Source organism: Sturnira hondurensis, unplaced genomic scaffold (assembly GCF_014824575.4).
Source record: "Sturnira hondurensis isolate 20B ecotype Veracruz unplaced genomic scaffold, ASM1482457v3 Scaffold0009733, whole genome shotgun sequence".
NCBI classification, from domain to species: Eukaryota; Metazoa; Chordata; class Mammalia; order Chiroptera; family Phyllostomidae; genus Sturnira; species Sturnira hondurensis.
In genome coordinates, this window is record NW_028082364.1 from 3,477,232 (window position 1) to 3,496,037 (window position 18,806).

At 42.9% G+C, this 18,806-nt stretch overlaps 1 protein-coding gene across 3 annotated transcripts in view; it reads left to right on the forward strand.

Moving 5' to 3' along the window:
* Positions 1-1,631: 1,631 nt before the first annotated feature.
* The window catches only part of CPEB4 (cytoplasmic polyadenylation element binding protein 4), a 55,775-nt gene continuing 38,600 nt past the window's right edge, over positions 1,632-18,806 (forward strand). For all 3 annotated transcript variants that reach the window (XM_037057796.1, XM_037057797.1, XM_037057798.1), the window contains exon 1: positions 1,632-4,185. In XM_037057796.1, coding sequence (XP_036913691.1) covers positions 3,061-4,185 — 1,125 coding nt within the window. In that variant the 5' untranslated portion in view covers positions 1,632-3,060. The remainder of the gene's footprint in view (positions 4,186-18,806) is intronic.

An 18,806-nucleotide genomic window follows, 5' to 3' on the forward strand; every position in this document is an offset into this window, starting at 1 on the left:
CAATAAGCAACAGAGTAAGCCCCTGTCCTTGCACTGCGGGTATGAGCGCATGCAGTCGAGTTGCAGAGATGAGATGCACTGTGACACAATGCAAGGGAATACATTCACTAAGGCTCTCACAGGTGCTGTACCTGGAAGTGCTGGGGGACTGAGAAACAGGTGGCAGAAGTCCAGCCATTGAGCTAAGGCTACGGAAATGAAGTAGAAGCCATCTTTGTTCGTAAGAGTCTCCTCGAAGGTCTATGATTTCTCTTTTATCCCTAGTCTCATCATAGCCACTTCTGGCACGACGCCGACTTCTTTTTTTTCATGTTTAATTTCCTGCTGAAGGAGAACACTCACTCACTCTGATCTTTAGGGCTGGTGCTGAAGCAAGGCAACACACCCCGATGGCGGTCGTAGTGTCGGAATGTACAGAGATGAACAAGACCCTTGAGCAGCAGCACGTGAGTCCGCTAAATAAGAAAGTTTGAGAGATGTGAGCTCCAAACCAAAAGGCAGAAGGAATGCCATCATTCAGACTCGGAAAGGGGACTGTCATTCAGGAAAGACAATGTCCGCTGTGCAAAGAGCCCACAGTTGAGCACAGGTCTGGCCAACATAAGCACCCATTACAATATATTGTGATGAAAAACCAAAAAGCATGAGATGTATACAGGGGCATGGATGCTTAGAGAGAATTCATAAGACAGAGTGGGTAGCTTTTGAACTGATTTCTAAAACTAAATAGAGGTTTGCCAGGTGCAGAAGACAGGAAGGGTGTGGGGTGTTTGGAGGGAGGTGAGACGTTATGATTTATGGCCCGCAGAAGTGCAGAAGCCTTGAATACCGAACTTAGGCAAGGCAATGGGTAGCCACAGAAGAGATCTGAGCGGGTAAGGATTTTAAAAACTGCAAGATGTTCGTTTTGAAACTGTCCCTCTGCTACAGCACGTAAGGTGCACTAGAACCGGGTGGGGATGAGGAATCAGCCACCGGCGCCTCGGGCAGCTGTATCTTTGCGCCTGAGAGGCCACACCAGAGCTGAGCCAGGGTGGAGGTGGGGGTGGGGGAATGGGAGGTGAAGGCAGAGTCACGCGTGAGGTCTACATGCAGGAGAGGGACGCAGTACGCAGTTCTAGGCACCACCTAGCTGCTGGGAAGACTCCTTCTGGGGCGGAGCTCGGGCCAAAGCAAGTAACGCCTGGGGAACCACCTTTACTGTGGGCAGTCCTTCCGTTCATCCGTGTTTTCGAGGGTCGCCACTCCGATCCCCAACACCGATCCCCAACACCTTGACTCTTTTTCGTGGTGCTCAAGGAATCTGTTCTCTTCCGCGCGTCTCTGCCTGCTACCCTAGCAAAGTGTTAGGGAAGACAAACAGCGAAGGAGGCCTTTGCCCACACTAAAGATGGCGACCTGCTGCGCTCTCTCTGCGTCGGAGAGCTGGCTCCAGGCAGCCGGCTTCACTGGGAGAAGCACAGCGGAAGGGGCGTCTCTCGAAGTACCTTTTCGACCTTCCTGGGAGGGGACACGAGTGGAGGGGCGTGGCCTAGTCTAAATTCTAACCGTTGATTGGTCCCCAGGCAGGTGGGCGGTGTGTCTGCGGCGCCCCACCCCTCCCTCTTCGAACCGGAAGTGTCTCTCGGTCTTTCCAGCTGGTTGTCATTTCACTCGGCTCGGTCCTTAGGAGAAGGACTCAGCCGCGGCTGCGGGACCCGGGCACCGGGAGGCGGTGGTGCCGGCGGCGGCGGCGGCAGCAACGGAGACAGCAGAGGAGAAAGAGGAGGAAAAAGGAGAGCAGACGAGCCAGGCGGAGTCCGCCGCAACAACCGCGGGGGCTGCGGGACCGGGGTAAAGCGACGGAGGCGGCGGCGGCGACGACGACGACGGCCCAGCAACCGTGAGGAGAGACAAAAGCCTTCTAAATTATAGTTAAAAAAAAAATCTTGGGGGAAAGAGAGAGCAAAGCGGGGAGGCCCTTCTCTTTTAGGATAACTACACTAGTGGGTTTTTCCTTTTCTTCCCTCTTTCTTCCCCCCGCTGCGGAGAATCGAACTGAGAGAACCGAACAAACCGCCCCTGGGTCCCATGAGGGGAAAAAACCCCGGAGCCGCAGAGAGGGGAAGAGGCCGAAACCGCGGGACCTTCCAGGTCGCCCCCTCGGTACCCGCACGCCCGGGCCGCCGGCTCGTCCTCGTCGAGTCTTGCTAATCCTTCCCGATCGCGACCCCCCCTCGGAGGGAGAAACGGGTGTTTCCAACCCATTTCATGGGGGAGAGGAAGCCGGGGGGGAGCCCAGGAGCAGCGACCGCAGCGAGATCTGCACCCAGAGCCTCAGGAACAGCCCTCGAGGCCCAAACTGCACCCCGTGAACGAGCAGAAACAGGGCCAGGAGCCGCAGAAACCTCCCTGCGACCATCTTCCCATTAGTCGATGCCGCTTTCCTCGCCCGCAACCAGGAACTCACCTCCCGCCCCAGATAATCTAATATAATCTATCTATATATATAAATATATAATATATAATGTCCTTAAATTATTCCTGATTTTTTTAACCAAGCTGCCAAGAAAAGAAACGTATTCTCCCCTCTCGCCCTATTCTAATTTTTATGTGAGTGAATCTAAACTGCTGAGGAAGAAGACCCTATGTGATTGTTAAATTATATCTATATATTTTTACTCCGCGCAATGCTTATTCTTCTACGTGTATAGATGCTTGAGAAGCTGTGTTTTTGTCATTCATGTGCATTTTCCTTTGGAAAAAGAAAGCGCCTATTTTACTAACCAAAGACTTGATTTTTACCCTCTTCGTTTTTATTCCCTCCTAGAAATAAGCCCAGTTGGATTCATGTCAATGTTTTAAGAGATTTTGATTTTTCAGTTGTTTTTTTTTTCCTTTCCGAGACCAGAATTCCAAATCAGAACTATTTAGGGTGACAAGCTGCGATCTTTGAGCTAGCTATAAATAAGACATTTCAAACAAACACATTTGGGGTAGAGGCTACAAAGGCGTGAGACATCAGGTTGTCGTGGGGTTTTTTTTGTTGTTGTTGTAAGATTCTGCTCCTAAAAATAATAAATGGGGGATTACGGGTTTGGAGTGCTAGTGCAAAGCAACACTGGGAATAAATCTGCTTTTCCGGTCCGGTTCCATCCGCACCTGCAGCCTCCACACCATCACCAAAATGCCACCCCCAGCCCTGCTGCTTTTATAAATAATAACACAGCTGCCAATGGCAGCAGCGCCGGCTCAGCTTGGCTCTTTCCTGCTCCTGCCGCCCACAACATTCAGGATGAGATCTTGGGGTCAGAAAAGGCAAAAAGTCAGCAGCCGGAACAGCAAGACCCTTTGGACAAGCAGCAGCTCTCCCCCAGTCCAGGTCAGGAAGCTGGAATACTGCCCGAAACCGAGAAGGCGAAATCGGAAGAAAATCAAGGGGACAGCTCTTCAGAAAGCGGCAGTGGGAAGGAGAAAATCAGAATCGAGTCACCAGTGTTGACAGGGTTTGATTATCAAGAAGCTGCGGGGCTCGGTACTTCCACCCAGCCTCTGACGTCCAGTGCATCGTCCCTCACCGGTTTCAGTAACTGGTCAGCCGCCATTGCGCCTTCCTCCTCTGCAATCATCAACGAAGATGCCAGTTTCTTTCACCAGGGAGGGGTCCCAGCTGCTTCAGCTAATAACGGTGCTCTGTTGTTTCAAAATTTCCCCCATCACGTCAGCCCTGGCTTCGGGGGCAGCTTCTCCCCGCAGATCGGGCCTATCTCACAGCACCACCCTCATCATCCTCACTTCCAGCATCATCACAGCCAGCATCAGCAGCAAAGGAGGTCTCCTGCCAGTCCCCACCCGCCACCTTTCACACACAGAAATGCCGCTTTTAACCAGCTGCCACATTTGGCGAATAATCTTAACAAACCCCCCTCTCCATGGAGCAGCTACCAGAGCCCCTCTCCTACACCCTCGTCCTCCTGGAGCCCAGGAGGTGGTGGATATGGTGGCTGGGGAGGTTCCCAAGGCCGCGACCACCGCAGGGGGCTGAATGGAGGAATAACGCCCCTGAATTCCATCTCGCCTTTGAAGAAAAATTTTGCAAGCAATCATATACAGCTCCAGAAGTACGCTCGCCCCAGCTCTGCCTTTGCTCCTAAGTCCTGGATGGAGGATAGCTTGAACAGGGCCGACAACATTTTTCCTTTTCCGGTAAGATTGTGTTCCCCTAAGAGATTAAGATGAATAAGGAAAGAGCATGGTGTGGTGTCTAAGAGTGCTTGACTTGTCCGTGTTCATATCGGAGCTCTTCTTAGAATATGAGTTAGATATCAGACAGTGTTTGGGCAGGGGAGGAGTGTAATTTGGGACAAAATACTCGGCTGTTTCTTTGGTAAATTTCTCCTTGTAAGCTTCCCATAGATAATTGTGTGACTTGGCATAATTCATACCAGGTAGTTAGTGATGTCGTAATTATGAACTGCAGTACCTCTCTAGCCTGACAAGAGAATCCGGGTTGGTTTTTCCCTGCTTATTCACATGAGAGTAAGTACGACAGAGATACAAACGTCTTTCTAGTGTGGAAACTGATGAGCAGTTTCTACCCAAATGCAGTAACTCTGTGACCAAAAAATTCCTTTTTCTCTGCTGTAAGGTGGTGAGTTACTGAAAACTGACTCTTAAATTGCAGTTCTCTCGCTGCTTGTATTTTAAACCTGGGACTTCTCTGAACCGGGCAGTCTGAACTCACTAATTTCCTCTGAAACCTCTTTGCAGTTTCTGACCTGCTGTGTGTCAGCAAGGGTGACCCGAGAAATGATCTCAGTCTCTGTCTCTTCTTCATGCCCATTTATTTTTGAATACTGTGAAACTGTAGATCCAGAGTGACTCTTCTAATGATGCCTTTTCACCCATTTGTTTCTTTTCCAGTGTTAACACTAGGCATGTAGATAATTAACCATGCCTAATAATAGATCCAGGCCAAGATCACTTGTCTTTCTCGCCACCAGTGTATCCTTGTTCTGCAGGAGTCACATTTGTTTGATGTTTTTGAATTAATGAGCAGCCAGTCTAGTCGCGAGATGTGGGATACAGGGAATTTCATAGTTAACTGAACATCAGAGGCCTCACTGAATTTGTGTATTTCCAGGGTATGATCATTTGTATGTGTTTAGGGAATTTCTGTGAGGTGGTAAGCTAGCATTGAATCAGTCCTCACAAGCCCACAAGGTAAGTTCGATGATTGTCCCATTTTACAGATGGGAAAACTGAGAATCAGAAAGATATAATAACTTGCCCGGCAGCGCATAGCTGGTCAGAGCACAAACTCTAGGTTAAAAAACAAGGATTAAAAATATATCTGTGTACATGTATGAGTACACATACATAGTGCTATAGCTGGAGTGTTATTTTAGAGATCTTTCTGCAAGGGCTACCACAGATAAAATGCAGAATTAATCTGTTTTAATTAATAGTTTATTTACTTAGTGGTGGGGGAAGTTTGCTAAGAAAACACTGTGTCACTCCAAGGAAGTAAATATCCCCTAGTGAGGATTCAGGTGTAGTGGTTAAGATGTAACTTAAAATATTTGGTTACATTTAGTTTTAGTTTTTATTTAAAGTAATTTTTTGCGTAAGTATCATAAAGCTGTTGGCTTCTGCTTTTAGAAAGGGAGTTCACTCAAAATGAAGGGAGAAATTACTGCATTTTAGTGGTCAGAGGCCGTTTAAAACATTGGCAGTCCCATGAAGTTGATTTTTAAAAAGTTGGTTTTGCTCTTTGAGCATAAATTTAAGGAAAATTTAATGCAAAGGCAACTTTTATGGATTATTTGTATATTGCTAATTTAAAAAATCTAAGATGGCATTTTATACATTTTAACTGGATTAAGGGGCTCAGAATTGAATATTGAATGTACTGTTACTATTCTTCCTAATTTTGCTACTATACGCTGATGAAGTAACTTCATGGTTTATTTTCCCTTCTCAGTTTACTGACTTTGGTAAAGGTTTGCTTTGGGAAAAGTAAAAATTTCAGAAAATGAATAAACTGTTCATGTATGCACCTGACTAATATTTTTATGGCACTAATAGAATGTGATTAAAAAGTGAAATTTTTTAACCAATTGGTTTCCTGAGAGGTTAAGCTGGTTTATGGAATAGTAATAAAATAGAATAAGACCAATACTAAAAGATATTGGTAGGAACTAACTCTTCCCTCGGAATTGTTGTCTGTAATGCCGAGAATCGCCAGGATGAGTCAGTACACCTGGCTGAAATACAGTGGGATTGTAGAAAATGCTGCCGATTTCTGCTCACAGTTTTTTAGAGATTGAGGAAGAGGGAGAGCCAGAGACAGCGCGCACACTCGCATGAGTGTCTGGGCTCCAGCATTGGGGCAATTGGAAAGTCGTAATCAAAATAAGTGATTTGAAAAAAATCTTTATGGCATGAAATCCTCAATTGGGTTTTGGAAATAGCATAAAAAGTTAGTAAACTGACTGCTAAGCTGGTGCCTACTTACTTGAATGAATGCAGTTGTGTGTGTGTGTGTGTGTTAACAGTTATTCTTTTGAATTATTTGGGACAAAAAATTGTTTGGCGTTGATACAAACTGGTTAAATTTGATATGAAAAAACTTGAAGGAACGTTAATGTGGCTGGGAGTCAGGAGCACTGGGCTGTGTTCTGGCCCTATCAGCATTGGGAGGATTCGGTTTCCTCATAAAATGTGGGGGTGACCTGGGAGATTCCTAAATCCCCCTCCGTCTCAAAACAAGCTACTGCGAAATTTGAGCTCCTGCTACCACAGTCCACTTTTAAAAACAAAACAAAACTCACTGCTATCTTATTTAAACCTGTTACCTTGAACGCTATTAATTTTTGGAAAGATACTGTATAGAAATCAGTAATTCAATTTCGATTCCTATCAGAAAACACTTCCTTAGGCGTAAGAGATCTTTCAATTTCTCACAAACATTACAGAATAGAGTTTACGTAGCTACTTTATGATACTGGTATTCTACCAAAGGCTAGCGTGATAGGGTTATACTAAAAGGAAATCATGTACCTGAAATGTAACTAATAGTAGGCAATGTTCATTTTAATTTCAAATGAATCAGAACGGGTTTTATGTTTTTTAGTGCAGGTTTGGATCCGTACAGTGAGTTAAAATGGGTGATAACATTTTTAATTAGTCTTTCTGGCCAGTCCTAACCTTCTCTTCGTTTCCGTGTTTTGGAGCAAGAGCAAAGATCCCAAATCTGTGAATAATCCTCTAAATAACTCATATGACAAGGCATTATATTTTGGGATTTTTTGTATTAAAATCTGTTTCTAAGTTATGCTTTCTGAACTTAAATATTTCATTGTGTGAATTCAGATAATACACCTCAAATCCAGTTTTCATATATGCCTGAGCTATTAGATATTTAATAAAACTAACACGCCTATGATATTCTAAGTGTTTTACATTTATTTACTCATTTACTTCATTCAGCAGTCACAAGGTAGGAATTATTGTTGTTATTACTATTTATACACAAGATTTGGCTCAGACATTTTGCTGTAGTGCTTCTTCACATGGAGGTAATACAGGTGGGAAGGACGGGCCTGGGGGGGGAGAAACGCTTCCCAGAAGCATGTAAGATGAGAGGAAAAATTTTACAGAGACTAATGGGTACAGGATGGTCAGAAGCTGATTATAGATAACATTTTGCAAATAGGAAATAATAGAATACATTTACTTATCAGCTTTTAAATGTTAGACGGCATTCAGGTAAATTTGTTTTCTGTGTTTTCAGCACATACCACATGCCAGGCACTGAGCTAGCTAGGTGCTTTCACATGTACTTCTTATGCAAGATTCCTCAGTCCCATGAGGTCTGCTTTTATTGTCCCAATTTCAAAATGAAGAAACAAGGTCTGTGTTCATGTGACTGCAGACATGATCTGACCTTTGCATGAAGTGGGGACGAAATCTGCCCCATCCTGTCAGCACATCCTGGAATTCTGTTGTCCGAACCAGATCGTACGTTGAGGCACCAGCCCGTTATTATGTTTGGATACAGCATTTCTTTGGAGGGGTGCCTGGATCTTCTGTCCTTACGGGAAAGGAAAGGGGATTGGTACTGTCTATTCTGGTGCTCTCTCTCTCTTCAGCTCAGCTGTGTTCCCACCTCCGTCAGCTCTGAATCAGGAAGTAGGCGGAAGAAGAGGGGGACAAAATTTGTCACAAGGATAACACTAACACTAGGTGGATGGGGAGACATGTCAAGGTCTAGGGATCATTTGCTCTTTAGGACACTGTCACCACGGATTTGTTGTCCCACCTGGGCAGATAATTCATGTCCCCTCAGTAACTCTCCTTGTGTTGTCAGTTTACTGGTCCTCAGAGTTGGATGTGCCGTCTTTCCTTTTAAAACAAAGTTGACTGCATTGCTTCAGTTTCCAAAGTCATGGTGAAGTATTAAATTGTCTGAAGTGCAACCTCATTACACTTTTTGTTTTTAATATAGTTCCAAAAGAGATTTTTGCATAGAAACATTGTCTTTGACTTTTTATTTATTTATATTAGAGAAGGGGAAACAATTTTTTTTCCACTGAAAAGTATGGGCTGGATGGTTCTGGCTCTGGCAGAATTGAGATACTGGAAAAACTTCGGAAAAAGCCTGCCACATTCGGTTTTACGCCTTTTTCTAGAAGGCCTTTTAACCAGGTTTAATTGGTTTTCCGGTGGAATAGACTTTGGGTCGGGTAGAGTTTCTCAATTACATTTGGTTGCTGTCTTCAGAGAAGCCATGGAAAATGATCAGCACATTGCTTAGCATCTTTCAGGAAAAGCTTGTTTGTTGCAAGCCTGCTGAATGTGTGTTTTGCTACTTGCAACGGGAAAGATGCTACTTAGTTCATGAGTGTAAGCTTTTGAGAATAACCCTTGTTGGTGTTCGGGAGAAAGACATGGAAAACCAATGTTTAATATTAGCATATGTCTACTTTGAATTTTAAAGTCTAAGTGTATTTTTCTTAGGACTTTTCTCAGTCTCGCTCTAAGGAAAATCAGCTTGGAGATCCATCATCACGTTGTTTCAGCACTCGGCTGTTGTATCTTGGTTTTTGGTCCCGTGGCAGATAAGAGTGTGTTTGTGTATGTCGGGTGTTTCCCTTTGAGGCCCACGGAGCCCATAACCCTAGCCTTTATTTTAATTTTTCCTGACAAAACTCATTTTATTTTATGTTTTAATTGTTCAAAGAAAATTGTTCTTGCGTAAATTAAAGTACATTTTACCATGATACATTTATAGCAACATTTACCTTTTTAACTCCAAATGTAGTGTTGATTCTCATCACATTTTGTGTTACTAAAACCGAAGGAGTTCCATTTTGAGGTTTGCAGAAAATTCTTAGTAGATAGAAAGATAAAAGTGTAGACCCGGTTTTTAATCAGTTTCTCAGGGTGAAGCTTGAGTAATTACCGAGAAAGGCTATGTTGTGAGTCCAGAAATGTGGTAGGGTGAAGCACAGGCTCCGGATCCAGACATAAGTTTGACTGTGAACTTAATTAGCTCTGTGACCTTGAGCAAATTGCTTAAACCCAGGAAGACAGTACCTCATCAGGAGAATAATACCTGACAGTGAAGGGTTATTGCGAGGTGCCTTGAGTGTACGGCCATATTAGATGGCTTAATTTTTTAAAAATTTAAAGTATGGATCGCTAATATTAAGTAAAACCATGAAATTAAAATAATTACAAATGTAGTTTGGACATCTGTGAACAGTTTGAACAGGCCCTAGGATGGCTTATCTTATTACATGCATTTTGCCTCTCAGAGGACTACTTTTGAATAAGCTAGAAGCAACCAGGACAGATAAACCTTTAGCAGAATTATTAACTTTCTCGAAGTGAAGTTTTATAGTTGTAGATGTCCCTAAACTTTCATTAGCATTGGTAGCCTTCCAATATTTTGAAAAATTTTGCCTATATTTATTATTTTCAGAAACTTAAAACATTTGTATATATTAAAGAAAATTACATTTTAATGGGATATTTATGATTTTTTTTGCTAAAGCCAGGAAAAGATAGCATAGATTTGGGTATATTTTGGCTTTTATCCTGAAATTGAGTTTTGCTTTTCATATTTTAATTAATTTAGTTACCACATACATATTGAGCACCTGCTTTGTTATGGCTAAGCATAGGACTAGACATCTCAGAAAAACCATTTTGATTTGGTTTATTGAGTGTATTTCAGACCTGTGCTAATCTTTGAGTGATACCAAACATGTGTTTTTTCCTTATTATAAGCAGTAATTAGTAACTGGTAATTAGTAAATTTACTAATTAGTAAATTAGTAACTGGCCCAAATAGGTTCCTTTTATTTTTTGTCCATGAGCTGTTTAAACTTAAAGTAAACTAACATTCAGCTTTAGGTATAAAAAAAACCAATGTGTAAATAGCATTTGTAAATATTTTATTAATGTGAACATTAATAAATACATACTTACACAAGCTTCCTTGTACACAGATGTGCTTATTAAGTTTGGTGACAAAATGGCACCACAGAAGGCACATGGGGACCTTCAGGTAGCAGAGTGCAGGTTCCATTATCTGTCCGAGAAGAACTCCATCGGCCCCTGATGTTTACAAACTGAGTGATTAAAGCTTACAGCCTTAAGCTGTACAAGTACTTTCCATATTGTGTGGGCAGTTTCTGTTTGCTGAATATTTACCAGTTACATCCCAATCATAATCCCTCAGTGTTATAACTTATTTATTTATTTATTTCAAGCCTTACCCAAAGACATGTTTTTTGATTTTAGAGAGAGAGGAAGGGAAAGAAAAAGAGAGAGAAACACTGATGTGAGAGAAACATCTATTACTTGCCTCCCATGCACCCCAGCCAGGTATCAAACCCACAACCCAGGCATATGCCCTGACTGGGAATCAAACCCGCAGCCTTTTGGTGTATGGGATGATGTTCCAATCAACTGAGCCACCTGGCCAGGGCAGTATTCTATATTTGAAAGCCATATTTATATTTAAATATCCTTCCAGTTGTTTTTGAGGATTGCATCAAATGCTAGTCAGTGAAATAGCAGCTGTCATCTTAACACTCTGTGAGAACCTTAAAACCCCCCAAACAAAAGCCAACAGAAGAACGTTGCTGCTCAGAAGAGTCTCCTGATTACAGTGTGGAAGTCGGACCCTGGTTCCAGACGTGGCTCTGCCGCGCACTAGCTGTGTGACCTCGGGCAGACGGCTCCGCCTCCCCGACCCTTTGCTTTCTCATGTCTTTTGTCTTATCTTCCTGAAGATAAAATGAAATATGTCTGATATTTAGCTTCCAAAAGGTTCTGGTGTTATAAAAAAGCAAATTGTCAAATGGAAAATTAGTTCAATATCTTGCAAATAGCACAATTTCATCAAATGTGAAAACCATTGTATACTGGGTGTATGGTCATTTAAAAAATTTCTATGAACTGAACTCTAATTTTTAAAAGTAAAGGCACTGTAGTGAAACATTAAGGGGAAATCAGCCTAGNTCTGATATTTAGCTTCCAAAAGGTTCTGGTGTTATAAAAAAGCAAATTGTCAAATGGAAAATTAGTTCAATATCTTGCAAATAGCACAATTTCATCAAATGTGAAAACCATTGTATACTGGGTGTATGGTCATTTAAAAAATTTCTATGAACTGAACTCTAATTTTTAAAAGTAAAGGCACTGTAGTGAAACATTAAGGGGAATCAGCCTAGATGATACTTTCATGATGAGACGTTTAGTGGCCAAATGTTACTTTTCCCTCTTTGGGTAAAAGTTTTTACCCTGTGTCTTTTCAGTTGATTAGATATGGAAAAATTGTAGCATATGCAATAGTAGACAAAATAGCGCTAACCCCTGTGTACTTGTCACCTGGTCTCAGCAGTGATCGGCTCCTGGACGGTCCTCTTTTGTCCATCTTCCTGATCTTCTCCCTCCCTTTCAGGTTATTTTGAAGAAATTCCCAGATATTGTATCAATTTCAGTTGTAAGTGGTTTAGTCTGTGTTGCTAAAATATAAGGAGTTTTTGCCCTGGCTGGTGTGGCTCAGTGGACTGAGTGCTGGCCTGCGGACCAATGGGCACTAGTTGGATTCCCAGTCGGGGCACACGCCTGGGTTGCAGGCCAGGTCCCCAGTTGAGGGGGTGCGAGAGGCAACCCCACATCAATATTTCTCTCCCTCTCTTTCTTCCTCCCTTCTCCTCTCTCTAAAAATAAATAAGTTTTTCAAAAAGTGAAATAAAATATAAGGAGTTTTTGACCTTAAAAGCAAAAAATGTTCTCTTTAGCTGTTTTCAAAATAAAGAAACTGAAGCGGGGCCCCCATTTCTGTTGAATCTGCTCGGCCCCTTTCAGCGCTCACGTGGTGCACATCTCTCAGGAAGCCACCTTCTGGGCGGGGAAGGGTGCTGGTGGTCATGTGGGCATCACAGAAAAAAAGATGCAGCAGAACCACCAAAACATCAGCTGGGGACCAAACATTTAGGAGGAGATCGGCCTGTTTTCCTCTCTCCATGTCAGCCTTCCCCGAGGCCCGTCTTCTGTGGTCTTGTCGGAGAGTCTCTGAAAGGGGACTGAGCAGGACATGACTGAGAACTTTTTGGGTGACTATTTTTGTTTCTTAAGAGGAATTTAGAGGCAGGGTCTCTTGCAGGCCTTTGGACTGCATCAAACCTTTTCATCTCTTGCTCTCTTTCAACCTACAAACATTTGACAAGGCCAGTGGTCCCTGGGTGGGTGCGCATGAGCAAGGCAGGGGTGCCCTTTCTCCTTATGAAATGTACTGTTGCCTGAGTGTTGGGAAGTACCTTCTGCTTAGGAGACTCAGGAGAGCTAAGGATAAGGATGTGGGGGTGGGAGCCGTGGGGGCCCAGAGGGGCTGACTATGGGCATGGGCTGCTTTTTGACAATTACCGCCAGGGCTCATAAAAGAAGTTGTGATGGGTTACAAGCCCTGTAGGACATGAGCCCCAATTTAGGAATAAAAAGTATACACATGGGGGCCATTCTGTCTGCTGACTCTGGACCCGATCAGCCCTGGTAGACACGAATGGACGCACCTGGACAGCCAGGAGGGGCAGAGAGGAGGACTGGCCAGAACAGTGGACATTCCTTCATTCCTTAGGGATGAATTGTAGTAATTATCTACCTACTTCCTTATCCTGAATGGCTTATTAGGTAGGCTAAATCCTATACTGATATTTTTGGGTTTATAGATTTTTGGCTCACGTTGCTGATCTCTGTGAAAATGGGCTATGGGAAATATCACAAAACAGCTGAATTATTTAGGTGCAAAGCACACTGAATTTAAAACGCTGGTTTCGATTTCTTTGCCTTTGCACCAGAGATAAGGGGCAAAGGGACTATTTACTGAAAAGGTCATTAACGGCAGGGCACCGTTCCCAGCTTGTCACATACCTTACCTCATTTCTCCTCGCCACGCCTTTAAGAGGAAGGCGTTATCCTCATCTTGCTGATGAAATCAAGGTTCAGAGATACCACCCTGTAAAGGTCACTTGTCTGGTAAGTGATGATTTAAACACAGGTCTTGGAGTAGATTTGAATGATTTCTCTCTGCCAGGCAAGGTGACAATGAAGGAATGGTCAACCCAAGAAGGGGACTGTTGATCCAGGAACTGGTAATCAAGACTAGAATGCCAGTTTGTTTTTTGAATACAATTAAGTGGTGACAAGAAATGTTTATTTACCATGTGAAGGATTTCTAGTGTGGTTTCTTTAGTGGAGGTAGAATAAGAAAATTTTCTCAAATGCTTTCTCAAGAGATCTGGTTTGTCAGTTCCCATGGGAGCGAATGGGGCTATCGACCCAATCAGGGTGACACACCGAAGATACTCATCCCTTTGGTTGTAGTTTATTACTCTCTTAGGGAGCATTTGGTAGCCTGAGGTCTGTTAAGACTCTTTGCCTTCATTAGAAAATGGTCATAATGAGAAGTGTGAGATGTTACTAAATGTGCAGATACTTACCTCTTTGACTTTAACCTCTAACACTTGTTCTTGGAATTCAGGCCCTGTGTGTAGTGAAGGGTTTCACGTCTTGCAGGTGTTAATAGACTGAAGTTTCTAGGTTAGACAAGACTCATCTGCATGGGCCACCTCTCTGAGCTCCTGCCCTGAAGTCAGACTCCACCGCTTACTGTGTGACTTCGATGGCAGTTAGTGAACTTCTCCCAGCTTCTCCTGCCCAAAACGGGGATGGTTCTCGTACCCACCTCACGTGATGCTTGTGAGGAGCTGATCTGTGTAAGTGATACGTAACTCATGTAAGATGCACACACGAGGTCAGAAGGGACGTGTTGGGGGTGACAGTGATGATGGACTTACTGTGTGCTGCTCGTGTGCTACAGTCTGTGCCCACTGGGGTGAGTGGAGCTTGCAGTCCAATGGGGAGATAGCCAAAAAAGAGCTTGTCAGTATCTTGTAGGATGTCAACATGCTAGGGGGCCACGCGGGGGAAGGGACTTGTGTCCGTATAAGAATGTGAGGGTCACCTGGGAGTGGAATCTTGAAAGTTGACCATGTCGTCAACACCTATGGGCTTAACTATTCAATCCAAGAAGAATATTTTCATTTTGGAAAATCTTGGATAAAAACTCTTGTAGTTAGTGACCTTTGATTAATTATAACTCTACTGGCATCTCAAACTTCCTATTTATTTAGGCACCTCTTCGGCACACTGGCACAGACTTCACCTTCAGAACAAATTATTTTCCTTTCCATTGTTCACTGGCCAAAATTTAAGCCAGAAAGAGAAACCTCCATAGGCTGGTACAGATACATAGTAACCGGAGAAGTGCCGAGCACAGTCATGTCGGTCTTTACAGGAACAGAGTGAGTAGAGGGAGGAGCTGGATTTTGGGTTTGGTTCTTAATGATGTGGCTACATTCATTTAATTATATTTTGTTTTAGACCCAGTCTAGTATCCTGAAACACATTAACTCAAGTATAAAAGGATCAGAGTCAGTAATAGAATGGTCATGCGGTTGATTTGTTGAAATTGAACTTGATTGTAATTTTTTCCCCCAAGTTGTGACCTTAGAGCGTGGAACAGAAGTCTTTGTTCGGGTTTTGAGAGCAAAGTCCTTCTCTTCATAAAAAACAACAACAAAAGACTTGAAATGGTTTATGTGACATATTTAAGCTCGACTGTGTCGTGACTGGTCAGCCAGGATGTAAATAGTTATAAATCACACCCCGAGCCTAATGAAGGCAGCCTGTTGAGTGGAATTGCTTAACTCAGAGGACTTCCAAGTGTGACGGTCCTCAGCTTCACTTGAAAACTTGTTAGAAATGTGAATTCTTGGACCCTACCCAGAGCCACTGAAGAGAAACTTTGGGGGTAGACCCGGTAATCCGTGTGTGGACAGGGCCTCCAGATGATTCTGGTTTTCTCTGAAGCATGAGGAACACTGGCTCCATTGTCCATCTGAACACGAACAACAACAAAAACCCCGAACCCCGAACGATGATTTTGACTTGTGGCCTGATTGAATCAAGTTGTTCTTTCTGATAGTAATGGACCACGTGGTTCATGTGCTTCTCAGGGCTCCGTCTGGAATGCTGTGAACATCCTATCGTGTCATCGGTCACGTGCCAATGCAGCTCTTTCTCTTTGCCGTGACAAGACTACTCAGACTGTATCGTAAAAGGACAGGTCCTGCCCTTTGAAATACTAATGTTTTTCAGAAAGTTACTTTTATCAATTTTGATTTTTATAGTGACTCGTATGATTTTTCCTTTAGGAATTGTCCCGTGAAGTAGAAATGGTAGAAACTGAAACCAATCAGTTACTGCCGCACAACTCAATATATTATAGTCAGAGTATAATCCAAATTGTTATAATAAAAATATAACAATTAAGATCACAAAATGAAATGGGCTCTAGGCATTGTTGACCACGTTTGCTCTGCTGGGCCTTGAAAATAATTGGTGCTCTGTTGTTTTCATTCATGATCATTAAGCTACATGTTCTAGCATCACAAGACCTGGTTCCTCCTTCAGACTGTGCCTCCTCCACTTAACGAAGTGATTAATCACGCTAAGCTTCAGTTTCTTCATCTGTGAAACGGGATAGTAACTGAACACACCTAATTGTGTAGGCTTTTTGTGAGTAATAAATAAGAGACGTGATGCATTAGAGCTAGATAAATGTTAGCTGCTGGTATTATTACTGTTGTTGTTGTTATTACAGATACTGTTACTACCACCCCCCTTCTGCGCCTGTGGGTGCAGTAGCTGACCCAGACCCAGTAGCTGATAGGTCGATAATTTGTGCGGCACATTCGGTATCTCAGTAGGAGACGGAAGATACAGCTTCTCTTTCTCTTCTTATGTTTTTAGCATCTCTGGTACCACCTCCTATTACTCTTATACGTATATTTTGTTCTTTTCTTTGGTGAGTAATATTTGAGTGCCTACTGTGTGTCAGGTACCAGCTATCATTCCTGCCCCCGGGACCCTTACAGCAGAGTGTCTCATTTGCTCAAGTGTATGCCTTAATGAGAGTGGGCCTTGGATTGCCATGGCCATGACCTTACCTAAGAAGCATTGTCTGCTCTGGAGTGAGACATGGACTTGAATCCTGTCTCGACTGCCAAACTGTGCAGTGACCTGCCTGTGCAGTGAACTATGGCTTTCCTTCATCTCAGTGTTTATCATTAAAGCAGGAATAGTACTTGTATGGAGGTTTGAGGATTAATTAAGGCAGTGGTAATAAAGTACCTAGAATAAGGTAGGTACTGAGTAGATGGTTAGTAAACGGCAGTTCTGCTTTCCCCCCTTTTCTTTCTGTAGGCTGCCTAGAGTAACTGGCAGGGGGGGTTGAAGCCGATGTAGTTGCTGGTGCTTTTTGTTCCATAATAGAACCTTTGACCTTTTTATTTTTTGAACTCAAGACATCCTGCTCAATGAATTGTTTTAAGTGGGTTTTTTAAGCTTGTTATTTTGCATTAATCTGTCATTGATTGACCCTCGCCTCTTTGTGGGCAGAAGTGATACACTTGGGTGAGTAATTCTCATTCACATTTTTGGTTCCCGCTATAATCATCATCATAATGTAAACTGTGAGTCTTGGAAGGACACAAAATAAAGATATCAGAAAGCGAGACTCCCAGTGCATTTGGGAGCTGAGAAAGGGACATTAGAGATGTAATCAAGCTCTTTCCTTTCTCAGATCAGGAAGGAGGCCTAGAGGATGAAAGTGCCCCAGGTCACGTGACATGCCGTAAGTGGAGGTGGGGCTTCCGGGTGTCTGAAATCACGCCATTGATTTATATTGATGGTCCTGTCTTGGCCATGGAGTTCAGTCAAGAAGAGCCACCACGTAGCAAGCCTTCTGCCTTTCAGTTGTGTACTTTCTGGGAGGTCTCCTAGAAGACAGATCAGTGGTTGTGATATTTGGCTCAACTTGCAATCAGAAAACACAAAACTGAAAAATGGTCTCTGGAAATCAAAACATTCTTGATTTGGCTTTTTTGTCATTAGGTAGGAAAACAAGCTTTGTGCTGCTCCCATTTCTTGGGTTTAATTATTCGTGTCTACTCCTTCACCCATTTCCCAATGGCACAGACACTTACATTTTAGTTTTTTTAAATTAGAGGTCAAAAATGAGCAGAAAAGGTCAGCGAGAGTGTGTAAATTGAGAATGATAAACTTTAGAATTTCTCTGAGAACAGAATGTTTAACAAAATGTGTGGCTTTTGAACCCTTTGAATTACCAAAGCATCGTAAGCAATAAAATGTTAAATGTATAGTTCATCATTATTATAACTGGTCATGATGTTGGATTATGGGCAGGAGTGCATATTAGGTCAAGGTTGGCGAGGACGTGGTACTTGTGCCTTTGGACTCGATCACTTGTTCTTAGCATCAGCAATCTGCTGAGGCTGTTTCCTTCTGAATTCATGCAGAGCCTAAAAACCCTTCTCAAAACATTGCATCTGGAGATCTGTGAGTTAAAAATTAATGTAAGGGAAAAAGAAAATATCACTGAAGAGAAGGTTATGGAATCCTGCTAGTCAAATTCCTTTTTTTAAAAAAGATTGATTTGAGAGAGAGAGAGAAACATCAATTTGTTGTTCCACTTATTTATGCATTTATTGTTTGATTCTTGTGTGTTCCCCGACCGGGCATCGAACCCACAAACTTGGCACATTGGGGATGATGCTCTAACCAACTGAGTTATCCTGCCAGGGCCAAATTCCTTTCTTTAATACGCTGGCTGTGGTCCTCGTGTGTGCGTGCTGTGTGTAAGGTGGGTTAGATGTGTGTATTGCTGCCTCTATTCAGAATATAATTTGAAAGTGTTTTCATCTCCTCCTTCTCACTTATCAAGCTAAGCTTTAATTTTAGTTATCTGCGGGACTCTTCATGCAGGAGAACGCCAGAGCAGTTGGGTCGTTGTGTATTTTAGGATTCCTCACCCACTTCTGAAATGCACTTTGCTAAGCCAGGGTTTAGGCCAGCAAGCAGTGTTACCCACACCCTTCCTGCCCTTTCAACATAACGGCAGCAAAATCCAGAATTCTTTGCCTCTGAGTGGTCTTGCAGATATTTGACAACTGTTTTCATACCTCAGCTTGTAAGAAAACAGAGCTATTGTAAATAGCACGCGTAGATGCTACTTTCTTTGGTAACTGCTGGAACCAGCTTGGAAAGCTTGGCCGCGGTATTGCGATCTTAAGTGGCAGAGAAAGATTACGAATTTTATTTTTATACTGAATGTTCTCACCTGGTTTTAATTGTTTTTGCCTTGTTAGCAAAAGTAATGCTTTTAT